General features: G+C 48.3%; 1 protein-coding gene across 1 annotated transcript in view; it reads right to left on the bottom strand.

The window, feature by feature from the left end:
* LOC148453840 (uncharacterized) overlaps nucleotides 1-21299 on the bottom strand; it is a 72733-nt gene that overhangs the window by 13858 nt on the left and 37576 nt on the right. Inside the window, exons 8-11 of the mRNA XM_088461624.1 lie at nucleotides 17048-17170; nucleotides 11824-11943; nucleotides 11574-11696; nucleotides 5404-5526 (exon numbers count right to left, since the gene is read on the bottom strand). Coding sequence (XP_088317750.1) covers nucleotides 5404-5526; nucleotides 11574-11696; nucleotides 11824-11943; nucleotides 17048-17170 — 489 coding nt within the window. The remainder of the gene's footprint in view (nucleotides 1-5403; nucleotides 5527-11573; nucleotides 11697-11823; nucleotides 11944-17047; nucleotides 17171-21299) is intronic.

The following is a 21299-nucleotide window of genomic DNA, read 5'->3' as shown; positions in this document are numbered from 1 at the left end:
TGTGTAAGTGTGTGTGAGGCTGTGATGGTACTCCATGTTACTGATGGTGTCTTAGTCTTGTGTAGTCACTGCGTGTGATGAGGTTAGTAATTCCTGAGTAAGGTCAGAGCCTGTGTAAGTGTGTGTGAGGCTGTGATGGTACTCCATGTTACTGATGGTCTCTCAGTCTTGTGTAGTCACTGCGTGTCATGAGGTTAGTAATTCCTGAGTAAGGGCAGAGCCTGTGTAAGTGTGTGTGAGGCTGTGATGGTACTCCATGTTACTGATGGTTTCTCAGTCTTGTGTAATCACTGCGTGTAATGAGGTTAGTGATTCCTGAGTAAGGTCAGAGCCTGTGTGTGTGTGAGGCTGTGATGATACTCCATTTTACAGATGGTATCTCAGTCTTGTGTAATCACTGTGTTTGATGAGGTTAGTAATTCCTGAGTAAAGTCAGCGCCTGTGTAACTGTGTGTGAGGCTGTGATGGTACTCCATGTTACAGATGATGTCTCAGTCTTGTGTAATCACTGTGTGTGAAGAGGTCAGTAATTCCTGAGTAAGGTCAGAGCCTGTGTAAGTGTGTGTGAGGCTGTGATGGTACTCCATGTTACTGATGGAGTCTTAGTCTTGTGTAATCACTGTGTGTGATGACATTAGTAATTCCTGAGTAAGGTCAGAGCCTGTGTAAGTGTGTGTGAGGCTGTGATGGTACTCCATGTTACTGATGGTGTCTCAGTCTTGTGTAATCACTGTGTGTGATGAGGTTAGTAATTCGTGAAAAAAGTCAGAGCCTGTGTAAGTGTGTGTGAGGCTGTGATGGTACTCCATGTTACTGATGGTTTCTCAGTCTTGTGTAATCACTGCATGTGATGAGGTTAGTAATTCCTGAGTAAGGTCAGAGCCTGTGTAAGTGTGTGTGAGGCTGTGATGGTACTCCACGTTACTGATGTTTTCTCAGTCTTGTGTAATCACTGCGTGTGATGAGGTTAGTGATTCCTGAGTAAGGTCAGAGCCTGTGTAAGTGTGTGTGAGGATGCGATGGTACTCCATGTAACTGATGGTATCTCAGTCTTGTGTAATCACTGCGTGTGATGAGGTTAGTGATTCCTGAGTAAGGTCAGAGCGTGTGTAAGTGTGTGTGAGGATGTGATAGTACTCCATGTTACTGATGGTTTCTCAGTCTTGTGTCTTCACTGCGTGTGATGAGGTTAGTAATTCCTGAGTAAGGTCAGAGTCTGTGTAAGTGTGTGTGAGGTTGTGATTGTACTCCATGTTGCTGATGGTTTCTCAGTCTTGTGTCATCACTGCGTGTGATGAGGTTAGTAATTCCTGAGTAAGGTCAGAGTCTGTGTAAGTGTGTGTGAGGTTGTGATTGTACTCCATGTTGCTGATGGTGTCTCAGTGTTGTGTAGTCACTGCGTGTGATGAGGTTAGTAATTCCTGAGTAAGGTCAGAGCCTGTGCAAGTGTTTGTGAGTCTGTGATGGTACTCCATGTTACTGATGGTTTCTCAGTCTTGTGTAATCACTGCGTGTGATGAGGTTAGTAATTCCTGAGTAAGGTCAGAGCCTGTGTAAGTGTGTGTGAGGATGTGATGGTACTCCATGTTACTGATGGTGTCTCAGTCTTGTGTACTCACTGCGTGTGATGAGGTTAGTAATTCCTGAGTAAGGTCAAAACCTGTGTAAGTGTGTGTGAGGCTGTGATGGTACTCCATGTTACTGATGGTGTCACAGTCTTGTGTAGTCACTGTGTGTGATGAGGTTAGTAATTCCTGAGAAAGGTCAGAGCCTGTGTAAGTGTGTGTGAGGATGTGATGGTACTCCATGTTACTGATGGTGTCTCAGTCTTGTGTAATCACTGCGTGTGCTGAGGTTAGTAATTCCTGAGTAAGGTCAAAGCCTGTGTAAGTGTGTGTGAGGCCGTGATGGTACTCCATGTTACTGATGGTATCTCAGACTTGTGTAATCACTGTGTGTGATGAGGATAGTAATTCTTGAGTAAGGTTAGAGCCTGTGTAAGTGTGTGTCAGGATGTGATGGTACTCCATGTTACTGATGGTTTCTCAGTCTTGTGGAATCACTGAGTGTGATGAGGTTAGTAATTCCTGAGTAAGGTCAGTGCCTGTGTAAGTGTGTGTGAGGATGTGATAGTACTCCATGTTACTGATGGTCTCTCAGTCTTGTGTAATCATTGTGTGTGATGAGGTTAGTAATTCCTGAGTAAGGTCAGAGGCTGTGTAAGTGTGTGTGAAGCTGTGATGTTACTCCATGTTACTGATGGTTTCTCAGTCTTGTGTAATCACTGCGAGTGATGAGGTTAGTAATTCCTGAGTAAGGTCAGAGCCTGTGTAAGTGTGTGTGAGGCTGTGATGGTACTCCATGTTACTGATGGTGTCTTAGTCTTGTGTAGTCACTGCGTGTCATGAGGTTAGTAATTCCTGAGTAAGGGCAGAGCCTGTGTAAGTGTGTGTGAGGCTGTGATGGTACTCCATGTTACTGATGGTGTCTTAGTCTTGTGTAGTCACTGCGTGTGATGAGGTTAGTAATTCCTGAGTAAGGTCAGAGCCTGTGTAAGTGTGTGTGAGGCTGTGATGGTACTCCATGTTACTGATGGTCTCTGTGTCTTGTGTAATCACTGTGTGTGATGAGGTTAGTAATTACTGAGTAAGGTCAGAGCCTGTGTAAGTGTGTGTGAGGCTGTGATGGTACTCCATGTTACTGATGGAGTCTTAGTCTTGTGTAATCACTGTGTGTGATGACATTAGTAATTCCTGAGTAAGGTCAGAGCCTGTGTAAGTGTGTGTGAGGCTGTGATGGTACTCCATGTTACTGATGGTGTCTCAGTCTTGTGTAATCACTGTGTGTGATGAGGTTAGTAATTCGTGAAAAAGGTCAGAGCCTGTGTAAGTGTGTGTGAGGCTGTGATGGTACTCCATGTTACTGATGGTTTCTCAGTCTTGTGTAATCACTGCATGTGATGAGGTTAGTAATTCCTGAGTAAGGTCAGAGCCTGTGTAAGTGTGTGTGAGGCTGTGATGGTACTCCACGTTACTGATGGTATCTCAGTCTTGTGTAATCACTGCGTTTGATGAGGTTAGTGATTCCTGAGTAAGGTCAGAGCCTGTGTAAGTGTGTGTGAGGATGCGATGGTACTCCATGTAACTGATGGTATCTCAGTCTTGTGTAATCACTGCGTGTGATGAGGTTAGTAATTCCTGAGTAAGGTCAGAGCCTGTGTAAGTGTGTGTGAGGTTGTGATTGTACTCCATGTTGCTGATGGTTTCTCAGTCTTGTGTCATCACTGCGTGTGATGAGGTTAGTAATTCCTGAGTAAGGTCAGAGCTGTGTAAGTGTGTGTGAGGCTGTGATGGTACTCCATGTTACTGATGGTTTCTCAGTCTTGTGTCTTCACTGCGTGTGATGAGGTTAGTAATTCCTGAGTAAGGTCAGAGCTGTGTAAGTGTGTGTGAGGCTGTGATGGTACTCCATGTTACTGATGGTTTCTCAGTCTTGTGTCTTCACTGCGTGTGATGAGGTTAGTAATTCCTGAGTAAGGTCCGAGCCTGTGTAAGTGTGTGTGAGGTTGTGATTGTACTCCATGTTGCTGATGGTTTCTCAGTCTTGTGTCATCACTGCGTGTGATGAGGTTAGTAATTCCTGAGTAAGGTCAGAGCTGTGTAAGTGTGTGTGAGGCTGTGATGGTACTCCATGTTACTGATGGTTTCTCAGTCTTGTGTCATCACTGCGTGTGATGAGGTTAGTAATTCCTGAGTAAGGTCAGAGTCTGTGTAAGTGTGTGTGAGGTTGTGATTGTACTCCATGTTGCTGATGGTGTCTCAGTGTTGTGTAGTCACTGCGTGTGATGAGGTTAGTAATTCCTGAGTAAGGTCAGAGCCTGTGTAAGTGTTTGTGAGTCTGTGATGGTACTCCATGTTACTGATGGTTTCTCAGTCTTGTGTAATTGCTGTGTGTGATGAGGTTAGTAATTTCTGAGTAAGGTCAGAGCCTGTGTAAGTGTGTGTGAGGATGTGATGGTACTCCATGTTACTGATGGTGTCTCAGTCTTGTGTAGTCACTGCGTGTGCTGAGGTTAGTAATTCCTGAGTAAGGTCAGAGCGTGTGTAAGTGTGTGTGAGGATGTGATGGTACTCCATGTTGCTGATGGTGTCTCAGTGTTGTGTAGTCACTGCGTGTGATGAGGTTAGTAATTCCTGAGTAAGGTCAGAGCCTGTGTAAGTGTTTGTGAGTCTGTGATGGTACTCCATGTTACTGATGGTTTCTCAGTCTTGTGTAATCGCTGTGTGTGATGAGGTTAGTAATTCCTGAGTAAGGTCAGAGCCTGTGTAAGTGTGTGTGAGGATGTGATGGTACTCCATGTTACTGATGGTGTCTCAGTCTTGTGTAATCACTGTGTGTGATGAGGTTAGTAATTCCTGAGTAAGGTCAGAGCCTGTGTAAGTGTGTGTGAGGATGTGATGGTACTCCATGTTACTGATGGTCTCTCAGTCTTGTGTAGTCACTGCGTGTGATGAGGTTAGTAATTCCTGAGTAAGGTCAGAGCCTGTGTAAGTGTGTGTGAGGATGTGATGGTACTCCATGTTACTGATGGTGTCTCAGTCTTGTGTAGTCACTGTGTGTGATGAGGTTAGTAATTTCTGAGTAAGGTCAGAGCCTGTGTAAGTGTGTGTGAGGATGTGATGGTACTCCATGTTACTGATGGTGTCTCAGTCTTGTGTAGTCACTGCGTGTGCTGAGGTTAGTAATTCCTGAGTAAGGTCAGAGTCTGTGTAAGTGTGTGTGAGGCTGTGATGGTACTCCATGTTACTGATCGTATCTCAGTCTTGTGTTGTCACTGTGTGTGATGAGGTTAGTAATTCCTGAGTAAGGTCAGAGCCTGTGTCTGTGTGAGGCTGTGATGGTACTCCATGTTACTGATCGTATCTCAGTCTTGTGTTGTCACTGTGTGTGATGAGGTTAGTAATTCCTGAGTAAGGTTAGTGCCTGTGTAAGTGTGTGTGAGGATGTGATGGTTCTCCATGTTACTGATGGTTTCTCAGTCTTGTGTAGTCACTGTGTGTGATGAGGTTAGTAATTCCTGAGTAAGGTCAGAGCCTGTGTAAGTGTGTGTGAGGCTGTGATGGTACTCCATGTTACTGATGGTATCTCAGTCTTGCTAAACATTACGGGTGTGTGTAAGGTAAGGTGGGCGTCCTTATATAGTGCTGCGACGGCATGGCGATCGCAGTGGATTAGCATATTATCTCAGTGAGACTGCATACATAATCGCTATTGCAATCCATAATGAATCAGGTCCTTAGTTTTCAAATTACCATAAACTTTACATATTCTTGAATTTTAACGCTTCGGTTATAAAGGAAATGATACTAAATGATAAATCTCTTCTTTCTGCTTAGTACTTACTAACACAGGTCCTGTGGTCTCTCAGCAGCGCCTGGTGAATTGGGCATTGGCAGGTGTACCCCCCCTCCGTGTTGTTACAGGTGTGAGAACAGCCACCATTCTCAGTTTTACATTCGTCAATATCTGTGAAGAATAAAGGGAAACCTATTAATATTATCCTGGACTCAGAGGGCCTCATTCTCAGTCAGACAAGCGCTGTGGTCGCTTTCCCGCCTGCTTCTGTTTTATTTTATCCGCCTGTCTCCATGCGCAGGGCGGGCTACCCGCTGTTTTTCCATCCGCATCCGTCATCTTTAGTATTGGGGCTTACACCCAGTCCATGCTGTGTGCAATAGATCCATCGGAAACAGGCGTCCCACCTCCATCTGCACGCCATGGTAGGGATGGCCATCGGTGGTCTCACCATCAATGGTTACCATCGATGTAGATTTAGCTAGTGGTCATCAATGAGGACCAATTATGCAGTGAATGACCATCGATGGTTTCACCAACCGATGGTCATCCCTGTTCTTTAACTGACTGGCTCGTGGGCCAATCAGAACCTGGGGGCAGGGCTATGCTCTGTCTCCTGGCACCTTGCAAAAAAAAAAACATTCGGTTATGCTTTACCATCGATGGAGGGAAACCATCTGGTTCTCCCCAATCGATGGCAAAAGCATTTGACATCGGCCATAAACAATTAATGATTATGAATCATCGATGGACAATTGCCAGCCCTACGTCACAGGCAAGCATGGAAGTCAGGATACCTGCCAGAGACACTTCCATGACACTCCCTCAAGGCAAATCAGTTCCATCCGATCGCATGGTAGCCGCACGAAAACATCTATTTCATAGAAAGAGTGATCCATCCGTCCGCTCTTTCAGTCTCCGTATATGCACATATTCGTGGTATGGCGCATGCATAATCTGCGATTGCTATCTACGGTGCATGACCGTCTTGCAGTTATCCGCGGGATCCATCTGCATTTGGATTGGCTCAGAATCAGCCCCATAGCGGCTACGAGATCTCAGCTGATGCTTACAGATGACTTCTACTAAAATCGACAAATACAAACAAGGACAAAGAGTAATGGTCCTGGTGACACCGCACAGAGGGCTTGATTCAGACCCGCTCGCGAGCACTATGCGCTTGCAAGCGAGTCGATGGTGGCCCAGTGCGCATTTGCACGATGGAGCCGGCTCCGTCGTGCACATGCGCTAGAAACCGATAGCGATGGGCAAGCCGTCGCTCCAGGTCTCGTACCAAAGGGGGAGTGCTGTCGATGTTGAGTGACAGCACAACCCCTTTGGTGGGTGGGCCAGGGGCGTGGCTGCCCAGATGGAGCATTCCCATGGGAACGCCTACCATCTGGAGCCGGCCCCACTGACATCACAAGTGATGTCAGTGGTAGTGCTTTCGGCTCTGGTAGAGCCGAAAGCACTCTGGGGCTTGCGGCAATGAGTCCATACCACAAGGGTCTCGTCGCAAGCCCGATGGTCGCGATGGTCTTGACCATTGCGACCATCATCCTGGCCGCTCGCTAGAGCTGTGGGTGGTTACCCACAGCTATGCGAGCGGCTGTGGGCCGCTCTAAAAAACAAGAAGGCCGGCCCTGATTCAGAGCGAGCGCTCTGTCAGAGCGTCCGGCTCTGAATCAGGGCCAGAGAGCCTTTTGGGCAGTGGCTCTGCTGGAATAAGCATACTCAGTCCTTGCTGTGGACAAATGTCCCCTCTTTGTTTTTACGCAACGCTGTCCGCCAGCCTCCCGACTGTCAAATCCCTGCAAGGTACTAATGACAGGTGTCGAAATCCCGATGCCTGTCATTAGACCTACGTCGGGAGCCCGACACACGACATACCGATCAAAGGTAAGCCGGACGAGGAAAGCCGCGGGAAGGAGGGTTAGGTTTTAGGGCTCCCGGGAGGACTTAGGGTTAGTTACTCCCCCAGGAGGGTTAGGTTTAGGCTAGGGAAAGGGAGGGTTAGGGTTAGGCACCTCCCCCGGGAGACTTAGGTTTAGACTGCGGGAACTAGGGGGTTAGGGTTAGGCACTTAGAGGGAGGTTAGGGTTAGGCACTTAGAAGGGGGTAAGGGTTAGGCACTTAGAAGGGGGTTAGGGTTAGGCACTTAGAAGGGGGTAAGGGTTAGGCACTTAGAAGGGGGTAAGGGTTAGGCACCTCCCCCGGGAGACTTAGGTTTATGCTGTGGGAACTGGGGGGTTCGGGTTAGGCACTTAGAGGGAGGTTAAGGTTAGGCACTTAGAGGGGGGTTAGGGTTAGGCACTTAGAGGAAGGTTAGGGTTAGGCACTTAGAGGGGGGTTAGAGGGGGGTTAGGGTTAGGCACTTAGAGGGAGGTTAGGGTTAGGCACTTAGAGGGAGGTTAGGGTTAGGGGGTAGAACAGGGTTAGTTATACTTTCCTTTTTATCTGTTGGGATCTTCACCCCTGTCGGGCTTCCACTGTCTGGATTTGAACCGTGCGGCCGGCGGTATTACATACTGATTCCATTTTTACACCACTTGGTTCACAATTCCATTGCAGATGCCCTGTCCCATTTCCAATGGGCCCGGTTCCGGTCTCTCACCCCCACTGCTGCTCTGGTTGGTGATTCATGCCCCTCTCACTGTTGGCAGGGTATCTCCCCGGATTAAAGGGTTTAGCTGTCCGCTCTATTGCCCCAGGAACTCTTAGATCTTACCGGGCTGCGTGGACTCAGTGGGAGGTGTTGTTGTCTCGCAAGCATGTGCAAGGTAAGTGCCTGCATCAGGTTTTGCTTTCTTTTGTTTGGCACCTTTACTTCTCTGGTAGCTCGCGCGGTGGTTTTGCAGCAATTGTCGATTTGGTTCTGGCCCTTCCCTCGGTTTGCTCCTCCTCCTACGAATCGTGCCTGTTCAAGCTCGCCTTTGTGATGGCATTTCACAGGGCCTTTTGCATCGCGAGCTGGTCGCTCGTTCTAAGACGGCCCTTTTTCCATTATTGCGATCCCATATACTTGTAGCAGACTCGGTCTTGTGCCGGATTCTCCGCTCGAAGACCGATAAGCTGGGGCGCGGCCGCTGGGTCCCATTGCTTCCCTACACTGACTCCCAGTTGTGCCCGGTACGCCTGTCTCGGGCGTATGCGTTGGCCCTGCCGCTGGTTGAGGGTGCATGCACGTTGATGGTTCCCCAGTTACCATCTTTCAGTTTAGGTGGGTCTTTCAGTTTTGCATTTGGTCGCTCGGACTATCTCCTAAGGATTTCGGTATGCACTCCTTTCGTATAGCGGCTGCTTCAGGTGCATGAAGGGTAGGCGGTCATACTAAACAGAAAACAGAAAGGGGAGTATCCCCTACAGTTCCCCCAGCACACTAAATTGTACCTGCAACAATAACTTGAAAACTATATGGTAATAGAGATTCAGAGATATTTGTTGCATGCATTTGTATGTACATGGTAAGCTGCCAGGCTGTATGTGCCTTTATCATAAGGCCTTACAACAGATAATTACATGGCCCAGAGTGGGTTCTGTTATCATGCAGAGTAGGGACTGCCAGTATCAGAGAAGCCGTGAAGTGGCCTGGCAGAGTGGGTTCTGTTATCATGCAGAGTAGGGACTGCCAGTATCAGAGAAGCCGTGAAGTGGCCTGGCAGAGTGGGTTCTGTTATCATGCAGAGTAGGGGACTGCCAGTATCAGAGAAGCCGTGAAGTGGCCTGGCAGCTTACCATGTACATACAAATGCATGCAACAAATATCCCTGAATCTCTATTACCATATAGTTTTCAAGTATTGTTGCAGGTACAATTTAATGTGCTGGGGGATATCTAGGCGATACTCCCCTTTCTGTTTTTCTGTTTATAGGGCATTCGTAAGTTTTTTTGGGCTGCCAGATGTATCTTGGTCCGTTCGTCCTCCTTGTCAGTAGTGGTACCCTGGGTTCGGTAGGTCAGCATGGTATGCTTTGGGAATGCTTACTACCAAGTTGGCTGAAGAATTTGGTCCACCGGCAGTTTTGGCGATTCACCTTGGTGGGAACGATGTAGGAACTTTGGGCCTGATTCAGACCCGCTTGCGAGCGCTCGCAAGCGGGTCAATGTTGGGCAAGTGCGCATGCGCACAACGGGGCTGCTCCGTCATGTACATGCGCGAGACCTGGATAGCGATGGGCAAGCCGTCGCTCCGGGTCTCGCTACAAAGGGGGCATGCTGTCGATGGTGAGTGACAGCACGCCCCCTTTGGTGGGCGTGCCGGGGCGTGGCTGCCCAGACGGTACGCCTACCATCTGGGGCCGGCCCCACTGACATCACAAGTGATGTCAGTGGGAGTGCTCTCAGCTCTGATAGAGCCGAAAGCACTCCAGGGTTTGCGGCAACGAGTCCCTACTACAAGGGTCTCGTCGCAAGCCCGATGGTCGCGATGGTCTTGACCATCGCGTCCATCATCCTGGCTGCTCGCACTAGCTGTGGGTGGTCACCCACAGCTATGCGAGCGTCCAGGAGGTCGTTCTAAAAATACAATAGGCGGGCACTGATTCAGAGCGAGCGCTCTGAAAGAGCGTCCGGCTCTGAATCAGGCCCTCTGTCGTCTCCTGACTTGAAGTTTACGAATATTCAGGATTTGGAGTTGGTGGCACAATGGTGGCCTTGGTGTGCTTTGGTTTGGTCCGCCATCTTTCCACGGTAGCATTGGCGAGGTGGGTGCACTGGTGTCATGGTGGATAGGGCTAGATGCAAGGTAAATTCCTTTGTGGCTAGGAGGATGGCAGCTATGGGGTGTTCGATAGTATTTCACCCCTGCATACATTTTGTGGATGTGCACCTGTATAGGTCTGATGGGGTCCATCTCTCTGACATGGGCATGCGCCTTTTCTGGAGAGTGTCTTCAGCGTGTTAGACAGTTTTGTTTTGAGTTAGGTGGTTGGTGGCAGGCTTAGCTCCTGGCTGATGTCGCGGGTGGCGGGAAAGAGCTGCAGCTGGGGGGGTCAGTGAGTGATTAATAGGCAACTCCCCTTCAATATACCTTTGAGCAGATGTGCCCTGCTGGGGCAGCAGCTTTGGTTGGCTAACCAGGCTACGAAGGTATAGGGGAGTAGCAGTTGGCCTATGTGCTTGCTGGGCAATTGGCTCTGCAAGTTTTATTCAATCTGTTGATAGTCACTGGCCTAATAAAAGCATTATTGTTATTTGATAAAAAGGCCGGCCAGTATTACACGCCACTCACTGTCTCCGTGTCGTTATTCTTACTATGAAATTATGTGTTGATTCTTATATATTTAGATGCATAATTTAAGGTGATAGTGTCTATTGCCTATGGGGCGTTGAATGGTTGTACCCAGTCCAGGATGTCTATCACTAGAGGTGTTTGAGCTATGCGGTCATAGCCCAATAATGTAGCATTTCTGATATGCACCAAGCCCCGGAATGTGCTTGGATGCATTGGGTGATGCCATCTTCTGATGGTATCACCCTATAAAAGCCTATCGGCAACCGGATCCCTCCCAGCAATCCCCCCGGCACGTGCGTTCTTCTGCACACGTGCAGAAAGTTGGCAGAGGGACTTCTGGGTCATAAACTCGGAAGTCCCTCATTCGCAAAGGACAGCGCTTACCGAAAGAGCTGTCCTTTGCGATTTTCTTCATGCATACTGGCGTAATTAATGCATCGTATCCAGAATGAAGTTGCGTCATGCATCCCACTCATAGTAATATCTGAAATAACATCCAGCAAAATAAACTAATAGATTTGCTATATAGATCCGCTGCGGCCATTTTCCCGGTGACCTGTGCATGCGCTATAGACTCTGGGCACACACTAGTGCCCAGAGTCTATAAGTGTGGCGCTGGCTGCGCACCGCTCATTTCGCAGCCGGCCACCGGACGGAGAGGAGGGGGCCCGTGTCGGAGACTGCACATGGACCCCCTCCTCTCTAGAAATGCCCCTGAATCCGCTGTTACGTATCTTCTCATATTTCACTGATATTGTGAAGTTTTATAGTTGGTGATGTGGAATCATCGTCTATTTACGTCTATGTTCCCCAAGCGCACGGTCACCGGCTCCCATAGCAAGTAACAAGTAAAATTCTCATTTTCAAAGACTACAGTATATGCTGAATATTTGTCATTCTTACACCAGAGTTACAGATCAGCAGTATAATTATTGCTCTGTCTGGAAGTCAGTAAAGTGGGGGTTTGGTGATGAGTTTCCCTTACCCACACACTGGCGGTGATCTACATGTAGCTGAAACCCCTTCCGACACGAACACACATATGAGCCCTCCGTGTTTCTGCAGATCTGCTGACAGCTGTCACTTCCAGACAGACATTCATCAATATCTAAGAAGAAACCAGTGACAACAATGTTATGGGTTTCCAGGCTGAGATCTGCCACATCCCACCATGACACCGACCGCGACATGTCATCCAGTAATGTCCAGCGTTCAGCGCTAGGCTCTGCCGTTACCTGTGCAGTTCTTTCCATCCTCCAGTTTATATCCCTGGTGACATTGGCACTGAAAACTGCCGGCCTGGTTCACACACAGCTGCTGACAATTCCCATTATCCACAGAACACTCATCAATGTCTGATAAAGAAGAGAAAATGAAGAGAGGATTTATGAAATAAGGAAACAGAATTGTACATAATGAGAGTAACAATATCTGTGAGTAGAATAAGACACATGAAGAAGAGGCTGCTGAGAGTACCACAGGTGAATGAAGAATGGTGGTGTCAGGGCTGGGGGCTCTGGTTTGCCCGGAGGAGAGCAGGATATCAGCCCGAGGGAGGTTTGTGGTGTTTTGGTCGTATGTAGCTCTTCCTTGTAGATGACAAAATATAATATGGTAGCAGCAGGATAGTATAGAAATACTGATACAGTCAGCAAGGGGTGTAGGGTGTGCGGTTCCAGTGGAGCACAGGCTCCAGGTAGGGGCGGGCTGGGCCGGGGGGCAGAGTGCCATGTGCCCCCCGGGCCGCAGCGCCATGCGGCCCACCGGCAGTCTGCCCGCTGCAGGAGCCGGACTGGAGCTCACTCATGAGCTCCATCTTCTGGCTCCAGCAGTGGGTAATGGGTGAGACGTCATGATGTCTCTCCCATAATGCAGAGTGGGTCAGCCCAGGAGGACGGGCAAGGATTCAGGTAAGTGTTTTTTATGTTTATTACGTGTGTCTACTGAGGGGGGACCACTACTGGGGGCATTACAAGGGGAGACTACTACTGGGGGCACTACAAGGGAGGGGGGACTACTATGGGCACTACAAGGGGGGACTACTACTGGGGGCACTACAAGGGGGGGGACTACTACTAGGGGAACTACAAGGGGGGGACTACTACTGGTGGCACTACAAGGGGGGGGACTACTACTGGGGGCACTACTACTGGGGGCTCTACAAGAGGGGACTACTACTGGGGGCACTACAAAGGGGGACTACTACTGGGGGCACTACAAGGAGGGGGACTACTACTAGGGGCACTACAAGGGGGGGACTACTACTGGGGGCACTACTACTAGGGGAACTACAAGGGGGGCACCACTACTAGGGGCACTACAAGGGGGGGGACTACTACTGGGGGCACTACAAAGTGGGACTACTACTGGGGGCACTACAAGGGGGGGACTACTACTAGGGGCACTACAAGGGGAGGGGACTACTACTAAAGGCACTCTATAGGGGGGGCTACCACTGGGGACACTGCATCGGGGGACCACTACTGCAGGCTCTATATAAAGGGCAATACTGGGGGTACTGCATAGGGGGACTACAACTGGGGCCACTATTTAAAGGGCACAGAATAAGGGTTACCACTACTGGGGGCACAAGGAGCACTGCACAGGGGGGACCACTACTGGGGGCACTGCATAGGGGTGATCACTACGGGGGGGCACTACTGGAGGCCTGCATAAGGGGGACCTCTCATGGGGCACAAGGGGCACTGCATATGGCACCACTACAGGGGGCATTGCATAAAGGCTCAACTACAGGGGCACTGCATATGCGCACCACTACAGGGGACTGCCCCATATCTTTATTTTTACTTCTCTTTACTTTAATCCCATATGGACCCGCCTGCTCCCTGGAACACTTGAGGGGGGGGGGCGTCATACCACGCACGTGCTCCGGGCACCCTGGCTACACGCTACTCCTCTGCAGTCAGCTATATATAATCAGTGGACACAGCCTGGAACTGAGCTTGAAACATATACTCTAGCCAAAATGAGGGGCTAAATCAGTGTGCACTGCTGAACGCAGATTCACGATTATCGGGGATGGACAGGCAGAGACATTTGAGGGGCGGCCGGGCGTGTCTGCCTCGTTTTTCAGGAGTGGCCAGCCCAGAGACTGCGTGTATGTACGCAGTCTGCTGGGCTCACAAGTCGGCCAGCCTGAGTAAGTCGATTGTCGCAATGGTGATCCCAGCACTGCACTGGGATCGCAAATGCAGCAGGGGTGTCATACACCTCCTGCTGCATTTGCATGATTGCAAGGATCACATTGCAAAGCTGCCTGCATGCATAAATCATATATCTATAGCCTGCGTGTATATATCATATATCTATAGCCTGCGTGTATATATCATATATCTATAGCCTGCGTGTATATATCATATATCTATAGCCTGCATGCAACTCTGCAATTTCGATCCTTGCTGAATCAGGCTCTGAGAGCTCACAATGATGCTGGAATGGAGTGGAACTTAAAACATAAACTGGAGCCGGATTAGGATTTGTCAGAATGTCTAAGACAACTAGCAGGGGAGCTGGAGCCAAGGAGAAATATCAGCAACACAGCTCCGGCTCACGAATGCTGTCAAGGCCAATACTTATATACCATGTGATGCACAGGATTGGCTGATGCAGTCAGATGGACTCCGGCCTGGCTTAGCATTGGAAACTTAGGGCCTGATTCAGACCCACTCGCAAGCGGCTGTCCGCTCGCAAGTGGGTCGATGGTCTGCACTGAGCATGCGCACGACGGAGGGAGCTCCGTCGTGCGCATGCGCCAGACACGACGAGCGAAGGACTTTCCTTCGCTCGTTGTGTCCGATCAAAGGGGGCGTGCTGTCAATGTTGATTGACAGCACGCCCCCTTTGGTGGGCGTGCCGGGGGCGTGCCTCCCTGACGGGGCGTTCCCACGGGAACGCCTCCCGTCAGAAGCCGGCCCACTGACATCACTAGTGATGTCAGTGGGAGTGATTTTGGCTCTGATAGAGCCAAAATCACTCCGGAGCTTGCGGTTGAAAACCTCAACCGCAGGCTCCGGCTCGCAATTTCGATGGTCGCGATGGTCACGACCATCGCGGCCATCAAAATGCACGCTCGTATAGCCTGTGGGTGGTGACCCACAGCTATACGAGCGTCCAGGAGGACGCTCCATGAAAATGGAGCCCGGCCCTCATGCAGAGCGTGCGCTCTGCTCAGAGCATACGGCTCTGAATGAGGGCCTTAGTGGTCAGCTAACTGGAACCAATATGGTGGTGCCCAGTGTCCAGGGCTGGTGGGAACGCCACCAAAGCCCAGAGCCCCCTGAGACCACCACCACACCAAGAACCCGTAAGCAACGCACCTAGCTGAGTAGGAGCCTCGATGGCCACGCCCAGCATTCGGAGCCAGAGGGAATGCCACAGAAGCATTGCGCCCCAGAGACCACCACCACACAGGGAACTCGCCAACACACTCCAAGCACCCCCCGGGCCGGGCTCCCCGCCAAGACAGAGCAGCACAACCCTGAGGATAAGCATGGTTCCTGACAGGTGGGATCTGTGAAATGGATACTACAGGATGTTTTAGAAGAGGTGATATCTATAAAGGATAGAGGAGATGATTGAGGAGAGCTGACGTGTCACGAATAGTGGATGCTGACTATGGATAGGTGAGATTTTTAGGCTGTATGGAGAAAGACAACAAAGAACTGGTGGAGCCTATAAAATGGAAACTGAAGGGTTGATTGTGTAAAGTTGGGATCTGTGGTATGGATAGTAGAAGATAAGATACGACATTCTTGTCCTATAAGACGGATTGTGTGACATAATTGAGCACAGGTCAAATCTACAATGGTAGAGGTAGCAGCTTTGAGATCACTAGTGGAATATGATATACATTGCATAGTTTTATTTGATTGATGATTGAGAACAGGTGGTATCTCTGGGATGGAGAGTATTAGATTATTGAGGACAAATGGGATTTGTGAGATGGAGAGTGTTAGATGACTGATGACAGATGGGATCTCTGGGATTAAGAGCATTAGACGATTGATGGAAAGTGCGATCTGTAGGATAGAGAGTGTTAGATGATTGAGGACAGATGGGATCTCTGAAATGGTTAGTTAGATGATTGAGAACAGATCTCTGAGATGGAGAGTGTTAGATGAATGAGGACAGATTGGATCTCTGGGATGGAGAGTGTTAGATGATTAATGACAGAAGGGATTCTCTGGGATGGTTAGTGCTAGATTATTGAGGACAGTTGGGATCTCTAGGACAAAGAGTGTTAGATGATTGAGGACAGATGGGATCTCTGGTTTAGTTAGTGTTAGATGATTAATGACAGAAGGGATTCTCTGGGATGGTTAGTGCTAGATTATTGAGGACAGTTGGGATCTCTAGGACAAAGAGTGTTAGATGATTGAGGACAGATGGGATCTCTGGTTTAGTTAGTGTTAGATGACTAAGGACAGATGGGATCCTTGGATGGTTAGTGTTAGATGACTGAGGACAGATGGGATCTCTGGGATGGAGAGTAATAGATGATTGATGATAGATGGGATCTCTGGAATGGATAATGCTAGATGATTGAGAACAGATCTCTGGGATGAAGAGTGTTAGATGATTGAGGGAAGGTGGGATCTCTGGGATAGAGAGTGCAAGATGATTGAGGACAGTTGGGAAGAACAGATCTGGGAAGAACAGATCTCTGGGATGGTTAATATTAGATGATTAAGGTCAGATGGGATCTCTGGAATGGAGTGTTAGATGACTGAGGACAGTGGGGATCTCTGGAAAGGAGAGTGTTAGATGATTGAGGACAGATGGGATCTCTGGAATGGAGAGTGTTAGATGACTGAGAACAGTTGGGATCTCTGGGAAGGAGAGTGTTAGATGATTGGGGACAGATAAGATGTCTGGGATCGAGAGTGTTAGATGATTGGGGATAGATAAGATCTCTGGGATGGAGAGTGTTAGATGGGGATAGATAAGATCTCTAAGATGGAGAGTGTTAGATGATTGGGGAAAGATAAGATCTCTGGGATGGAGAGTGTTAGATGATTAAGGGTAGGTGGGATCTCTGGGATCTAGAGTAGTAGATGATTGAGGGTAGGTGGGATATCTGGGAAGGAGAGGATTAAGCTGCATACACACGGAAAGATTTTCTGTCCAACCATCCAACTAGTTGATTGGTTGGAATGAAAATTTGGTAAGGTACAGTATGAAAGCAAATGACAATCAGCAATTTGCTCCCATGTTTAGATCTAACGACCATTTTCATCTGTTTTCTGGCATTTAGGAGCAAATTGCTAATCATCATTTACTCCCATATGTTAACAGATTTTCATTCCAACCAATCATCTAGTTGGATGGTTGAACAGAAAATCTTTACATGTGTATGCAGCTTTAGTGCAGCTGATATCTGCAAGATACATCATTATTTAGAGTTTATTGTAGACAAAGAAGGTCTGGACACACACTCACCAAAGCAGCTGAAACCATCTCCATTGAATCCCTGGTAGCATTGGCAAAAATAGGAGCCAATAACATTACCACATCGGGCATTGTTGTCACAGCCATGTTTTCCAGAAGTACACTCATTTTCATCTGTAATAATAACAACACATACATGTACAGCACATACATGTGATGCGCAATACTCAAATGAGCAGAATCCTAACTAAAATGGCCCTTGTCTGAGCTACTACATCCTATAGTCATATGCGCCTCCTGTGTATAGTCATATGCGCCTCCTGTGTATAGTATAGTCATATGCGCCTCCTGTGTATAGTCATATGCGCCTCCTGTGTAAACTCATATGCGCCTCCTGTGTAGAGTATGGTCAAGTGCGCCTCCTGTGTATAGTATGGTCATATGCGCTTCCTGTGTAGAGTATAGTCATATGCGCCTCCTGTGTATAGTATAGTCATATGCGCCTCCTGTGTAGAGTATAGTCATATGCACCTCCTGTGTATAGTCATATGCGACTACTGTGTATAGTATAGTCATATGTGCCTCCTGTGTATAGTATGGTCATATGCGCCTCCTGTGTAGAGTATAGTCATATGCGCCTCCTCTGAATAGTCATATGCGCCTCCTGTGTATAGTCATATGCGCCTCCTGTATATAGTATAGTCATATGCGCCTCCTGTGTATAGTATGGTCATATGCGCCTCCTGTGTAGAGTATAGTCATATGCGCCTCCTGTGTAGTGTATAGTCATATGCGCCTCCTGTGTAGAGTCATATGCGCCTCCTGTGTAGAGTATAGTCATATGCGCCTCCTGTGTAGAGTATAGTCATATGCGCCTCCTGTGTAGAGTATAGTCATATGCGCCTCCTGTGTAGTCATATGCGCCTCCTGTATATAGTATAGTCATATGCGCCTCCTGTGTATAGTATGGTCATATGCGCCTCCTGTGTAGAGTATAGTCATATGCGCCTCCTGTGTAGTGTATAGTCATATGCGCCTCCTGTGTAGAGTCATATGCGCCTCCTGTGTAGAGTATAGTCATATGCGCCTCCTGTGTAGAGTATGGTCATATGCGCCTCCTGTGTAGAGTATGGTCATATGCGCCTCCTGTGTAGAGTATGGTCATATGCGCCTCCTGTGTAGAGTATGGTCATATGCGCCTCCTGTGTAGAGTATGGTCATATGCGCCTCCTGTGTAGAGTATGGTCATATGTGGCTCCTGTGTAGAGTATGGTCATATGCGCCTCCTGTGTAGAGTATAGTCATATGCGCCTCCTGTGTAGTGTATTGTCATATGCGCCTCCTGTGTAGTGTATAGTCATATGCGCCTCCTGTGTAGTGTATAGTCATATGCGCCTCCTGTGTATAGTATAGTCATATGCGCCTCCTGTGTAGAGTATAGTCATATGCGCCTACTGTGTAGAGTATAGTCATATGCGCCTCCTGTGTAGAGTATGGTCATATGCGCCTCCTGTGTAGAGTATGGTCATATGCGCCTCCTGTGTAGAGTATGGTCATATGCGCCTCCTGTGTAGAGTATGGTCATATGCGCCTCCTGTGTAGAGTATGGTCATATGCGCCTCCTGTGTAGAGTATGGTCATATGCGCCTCCTGTGTAGAGTATGGTCATATGCGCCTCCTGTGTAGAGTATGGTCATATGCGCCTCCTGTGTAGAGTATGGTCATATGCGCCTCCTGTGTAGAGTATGGTCATATGCGCCTCCTGTGTAGAGTATGGTCATATGCGCCTCCTGTGTAGAGTATGGTCATATGCGCCTCCTGTGTAGAGTATGGTCATATGTGCCTCCTGTGTAGACTATGGTCATATGCACCTCCTGAGTAGAGTCATATGCGCCTCCTGTGTAGAGTATAGTCACATGCGCCTCCTGTGTAGTTTATAGTCATATGCGCCTCCTGTGTATAGTATAGTCATATGCACCTTCTGTGTAGAGTATAGTCATATGCACCTCCTGTGTATAGTCATATGCGCCTACTGTGTATAGTATAGTCATATGTGCCTCCTGTGTATAGTATGGTCATATGCGCCTCCTGTGTAGAGTATAGTCATATGCGCCTCCTGTGTATAGTCATATGCGCCTCCTGTATATAGTATAGTCATATGCGCCTCCTGTGTATAGTATGGTCATATGCGCCTCCTGTGTAGAGTATAGTCATATGCGCCTCCTGTGTAGTGTATAGTCATATGCGCCTCCTGTGTAGAGTCATATGCGCCTCCTGTGTAGAGTATAGTCATATGCGCCTCCTGTGTAGAGTATGGTCATATGCGCCTCCTGTGTAGAGTATGGTCATATGTGCCTCCTGTGTAGAGTATGGTCATATGTGCCTCCTGTGTAGAGTATGGTCATATGTGCCTCCTGTGTAGAGTATAGTCATATGCGCCTCCTGTGTAGAGTATGGTCATATGCGCCTCCTGTGTAGAGTATGGTCATATGCGCCTCCTGTGTAGAGTATGGTCATATGCGGCTCCTCTGTAGAGTATGGTCATATGCGCCTCCTGTGTAGAGTATAGTCATATGCGCCTCCTGTGTAGTGTATAGTCATATGCGCCTCCTGTGTAGTGTATAGTCATATGCGCCTCCTGTGTAGTGTAGTCATATGCGCCTCCTGTGTATAGTATAGTCATATGCGCCTCCTGTGTATAGTATAGTCATATGCGCCTCCTGTGTAGAGTATAGTCATATGCGCCTCCTGTGTAGAGTATAGTCATATGCGCCTCCTGTGTAGAGTATGGTCATATGCGTCTCCTGTGTAGAGTATGGTCATATGCGCCTCCTGTGTAGAGTATGGTCATATGCGCCTCCTGTGTAGAGTATGGTCATATGAGACTCCTGTGTAGAGTATGGTCATATGCGCCTCCTGTGTAGAGTATGGTCATATGCGCCTCCTGTGTAGAGTATAGTCATATGCGCCTCCTGTGTAGAGTATAGTCATATGCGCCTCCTGTGTAGAGTATAGTCATATTCGCTTCCTGTGTAGAGTATAGTCATATGCGCCTCCTGTGTAGAGTATAGTCATATGCGCCTCCTGTGTAGAGTAGTCATATGCACCTTCTGTGTAGAGTCATATGCGCCTACTGTGTATAGTATAGTCATATGTGCCTCCTGTGTATAGTATAGTCATATGCGCCTCCTGTGTAGAGTATAGTCATATGCGCCTCCTGTGTATAGTCATGTGCGCCTCCTGTGTATAGTATGGTCATATGTGCCTCCTGCGTAGAGTATGGTCATATGCGCCTCCTGTGTAGAGTATGGTCATATGCGCCTCCTGTGTAGAGTATAGTCATATGCACCTCCGGTGTAGAGTATAGTCATATGCGCCTCCTGTGTATAGTCATATGCGCCTCCTGTGTATAGTATAGTCATATGTGCCTCCTGTGTATAGTATGGTCATATGCGCCTCCTGTGTAGAGTATAGTCATATGCGCCTCCTGTGTATAGTCATATGCACCTCCTGTGTATAGTCATATGCGCCTCCTGTGTATAGTATGGTCATATGCGCCTCCTGTGTAGAGGATGGTCATATGCGCCTCCTGTGTAGAGTATGGTCATATGCGCCTCCTGTGTATAGTATGGTCATATGCGCCTCCTGTGTATAGTCATATGCGCCTCCTGTGTACAGTATGGTCATATGCGCCTCCTGTGTACAGTATGGTCATATGCGCCTCCTGTGTATAGTATAGTCATATGCGCCTCCTGTGTATAGTATGGTCATATGCGCCTCCTGTGTAGAGTATAGTCATATGCGCCTCCTGTGTAGTGTATAGTCATATGCGCCTCCTGTGTAGAGTCATATGCGCCTCCTGTGTATAGTATGGTCATATGCGCCTCCTGTGTATAGTATGGTCATATGCGCCTCCTGTATAGAGTATAGTCATATAATATGCGCCTCCTGTGTATAGTATGGTCATATGCGCCTCCTGTGTAGAGTATAGTCATATGCGCCTCCTGTGTAGTGTATAGTCATATGCGCCTCCTGTGTAGAGTCATATGCGCCTACTGTGTATAGTATAGTCATATGCGCCTCCTGTGTAAAGTATAGTCATATGCGCCTCCTGTGTATAGTCCGATGAGCCTCCTGTGTAGAGTCGTCATTAGGGGCCTTACTCAGAGACGTGCGCTGTGTAGATGGATCTAGATGAATTCTAGCAACTGTGCAATGTAGCTAACGGTGATTCAGCTTACGTATCTCAGCTGCTTCTCCACTGGCTTCTTAGTGCGTGTAACTGGGATGCAATTGGGCATTC

The sequence above is a fragment of the Taudactylus pleione genome, unplaced genomic scaffold (genome assembly GCF_031769625.1).
Source record: "Taudactylus pleione unplaced genomic scaffold, aTauple2 ptg001082l, whole genome shotgun sequence".
In the NCBI taxonomy this organism is placed as follows: Eukaryota; Metazoa; Chordata; class Amphibia; order Anura; family Myobatrachidae; genus Taudactylus; species Taudactylus pleione.
The sequence above is the reverse complement of the archived record's forward strand: the minus strand, read 5'-3'. Positions and strand labels throughout refer to the sequence as shown.